The sequence below is a fragment of the Lolium rigidum genome, chromosome 2, assembly GCF_022539505.1.
Source record: "Lolium rigidum isolate FL_2022 chromosome 2, APGP_CSIRO_Lrig_0.1, whole genome shotgun sequence".
In the NCBI taxonomy this organism is placed as follows: domain Eukaryota; kingdom Viridiplantae; phylum Streptophyta; class Magnoliopsida; order Poales; family Poaceae; genus Lolium; species Lolium rigidum.
Window position 1 is genome coordinate 126,996,796 of NC_061509.1, and position 2,081 is coordinate 126,998,876.

Sequence of the window (2,081 nt, forward strand, 5' to 3'; positions counted from 1 at the left end):
TAGCGCGCTAAGGTTATGAAGTTTTAGCACGATATATCATGCTATTTCACAAATAGCGCTATAACGAGCAAAATTACTAAAATTTAGCCTACACCCTCCAAATATGCTATTGCGTGGTATTAGCGGAGAAATAGCGCGCTATTTTAAACCTTGACATGTACACATGAGACACCCACTCATGACCTTAGACACTCCACGACTCCAGCACTACTATGATACAAAGTTCCCTCAGGAGTTACTTCTACTCGACTTCTGTCAGGGTGCTCAGTCACCTAACGACTAATCCGTACTAGTATTTACATTTGCTCTTCTGCTTGGAGATCAATTAACCCCATGTTTGCCCTTCTGATCGACCGACACCTGCATGAAGCTGCCCATTGATGATAAAGCAATCAGTACGTACATATCTTGCTTTAAGGTTCAGACTGCAACAAGGACACGAATGATACCACCCAAATATAAGGGAGAGAGATCAGAGTGCTAGCTGCTTGCTCCTACAACAACTTGGGAAGGGTGCAAGCTGTGATAGCTTTTCCATGCTGTTTGGTGAGATATTATATCGTGAGACGGGTCTAGTTGTCGTACCTGATCGAGAGCCTGAGATGGAGAAACCAGGGGAGATGGAGAGCGGCATCAGGGAGCAGCAGATGCAGATCGTGTGCGTGAGGAGCTCGTCGATCGGCGACGAGGAGGAATGGGAGTCTTCGCGGTCGTCGGCGCTGTCCCTGTTCAAGGAGAAGGAGGAGGAGATCGAGCGGAAGAAGGTGGAGGTGAGGGACAAGGTCTTCTCCATGCTCGGCAGGGTCGAGCAGGAGTCCAAACGCCTCGCCTTCATCCGCCAGGTTCGTACGTAACTACTTGCTCGATCGATCGGTGCAAGGATTCCAACTAGAAATGAACTGATGGCCTGATGGAAAATTGAGGTTTGTTGTTAACTGTTGTAGGAGCTGGAAGTGATGGCTGATCCGACGCGGAGGGAGGTGGAGACGATACGCAAGCGGGTGGACAAGCTGAACCGGCAGCTCAAGCCTCTCGGGAAGAGCTGCCTCAAGAAGGTGAGGCTGCTGCTGATTCTTCTCGCAGCACCACACTGGACCTTTGTTCTTCTCATTTTACCATGTTCAAAGTATAGTACAAACATCTTAGCTTCTGTGCGTTGCTCTCTTCGGATGAGAGCAGGAGAAGGAGTACAAAATGTGTCTCGAGGCGTATAACGAGAAGAGCAGCGAGAAAGCAAGCCTTGTCACCAGGCTAGTGGAGGTGAATAACCAATACACGGCTTTAAGCTGTCACTGCTTGCAGGGTCCTTTTTAACCAGCAAAGCTAATTTATTGCGTCGTGCATTTTGAGCAGCTTGTGGGCGAAAGCGAGAGACTGCGGATGAAGAAGCTCGAAGAGTTGAGCAAGACGATCGAGACGCTCTACTAGAGGTTTCCAGTTTCGGCCGGCCGGTTTGGTGTGACTGCACGAGAGAGGGTTCCCAGTTCCCATGTGCATTTTTCTGATGTTGGAATCAAACGAAAATGTATTTCTATTGTGTGATGTGTCGCCAGATTTGCAACCAATAGATTTGTGACTGGCGGTGAGCTACTCTCTTTTTCATTATCTTGGCATGTGCGTGTGCGCGAGTGGGTCCAACTAATGTATAATTTCTACGACTCAAAATATACGGCGTGTTTCTCTTTTCTTAGTAGTCTACACCATGGGTAAAATTTATTACTAAAAATATCGGTTCAAAATAATTGCTTAAAAATAGATGTATCTACATACTAAAAATACCTAGATATATCTACTTTTAGATAATTATTTTGAACCGAGGGAAGTATATATGACAGATAGGTATTTTCCAAAACAAGTGTATATTTTATTTCGAAAATGGCCTAATTAAAGCCATACGTTATCTGATACCAGCCTTTGCAAGAACATTGTCATCCCCTCCGTCTCTAAATAGTCTGCCAGGTCTCAGGTGCAATGAATATATACATATTTTACCCTAATTTTTCGCCTAAAATCTGCGACAAGTATTTAGGGCTAGAGGAAGTACAAGAAAAAAAAACTCATGTCCTTGAAAAGTTCACCAT

General features: G+C 45.2%; 1 protein-coding gene across 1 annotated transcript; it reads left to right on the forward strand.

Moving 5' to 3' along the window:
- The first annotated feature begins 510 nt into the window (after positions 1-510).
- LOC124687207 lies at positions 511-1,534 on the forward strand. The gene is made up of 4 exons (XM_047221020.1): positions 511-842; positions 945-1,055; positions 1,180-1,260; positions 1,354-1,534. The coding sequence occupies exons 1-4, from the start codon at positions 537-539 to the stop codon at positions 1,426-1,428; spliced, it is 573 nt and encodes a 190-aa protein (XP_047076976.1). The 5' UTR covers positions 511-536; the 3' UTR covers positions 1,429-1,534.
- The last annotated feature ends 547 nt before the right edge of the window (positions 1,535-2,081 follow it).

Excerpts from the sequence above, each read along its gene's own strand:
- LOC124687207 (XM_047221020.1), top strand. The coding sequence starts at position 537 with ATGCTGTTTGGTGAGATATTATATCGTGAGACGGGTCTAGTTGTCGTA. Across the intron at positions 1,056-1,179 it reads GGAAGAGCTGCCTCAAGAAG|GAGAAGGAGTACAAAATGTG; the intron begins GTGAGGCTGCTG and ends GGATGAGAGCAG. Across the intron at positions 1,261-1,353 it reads TTGTCACCAGGCTAGTGGAG|CTTGTGGGCGAAAGCGAGAG; the intron begins GTGAATAACCAA and ends CATTTTGAGCAG.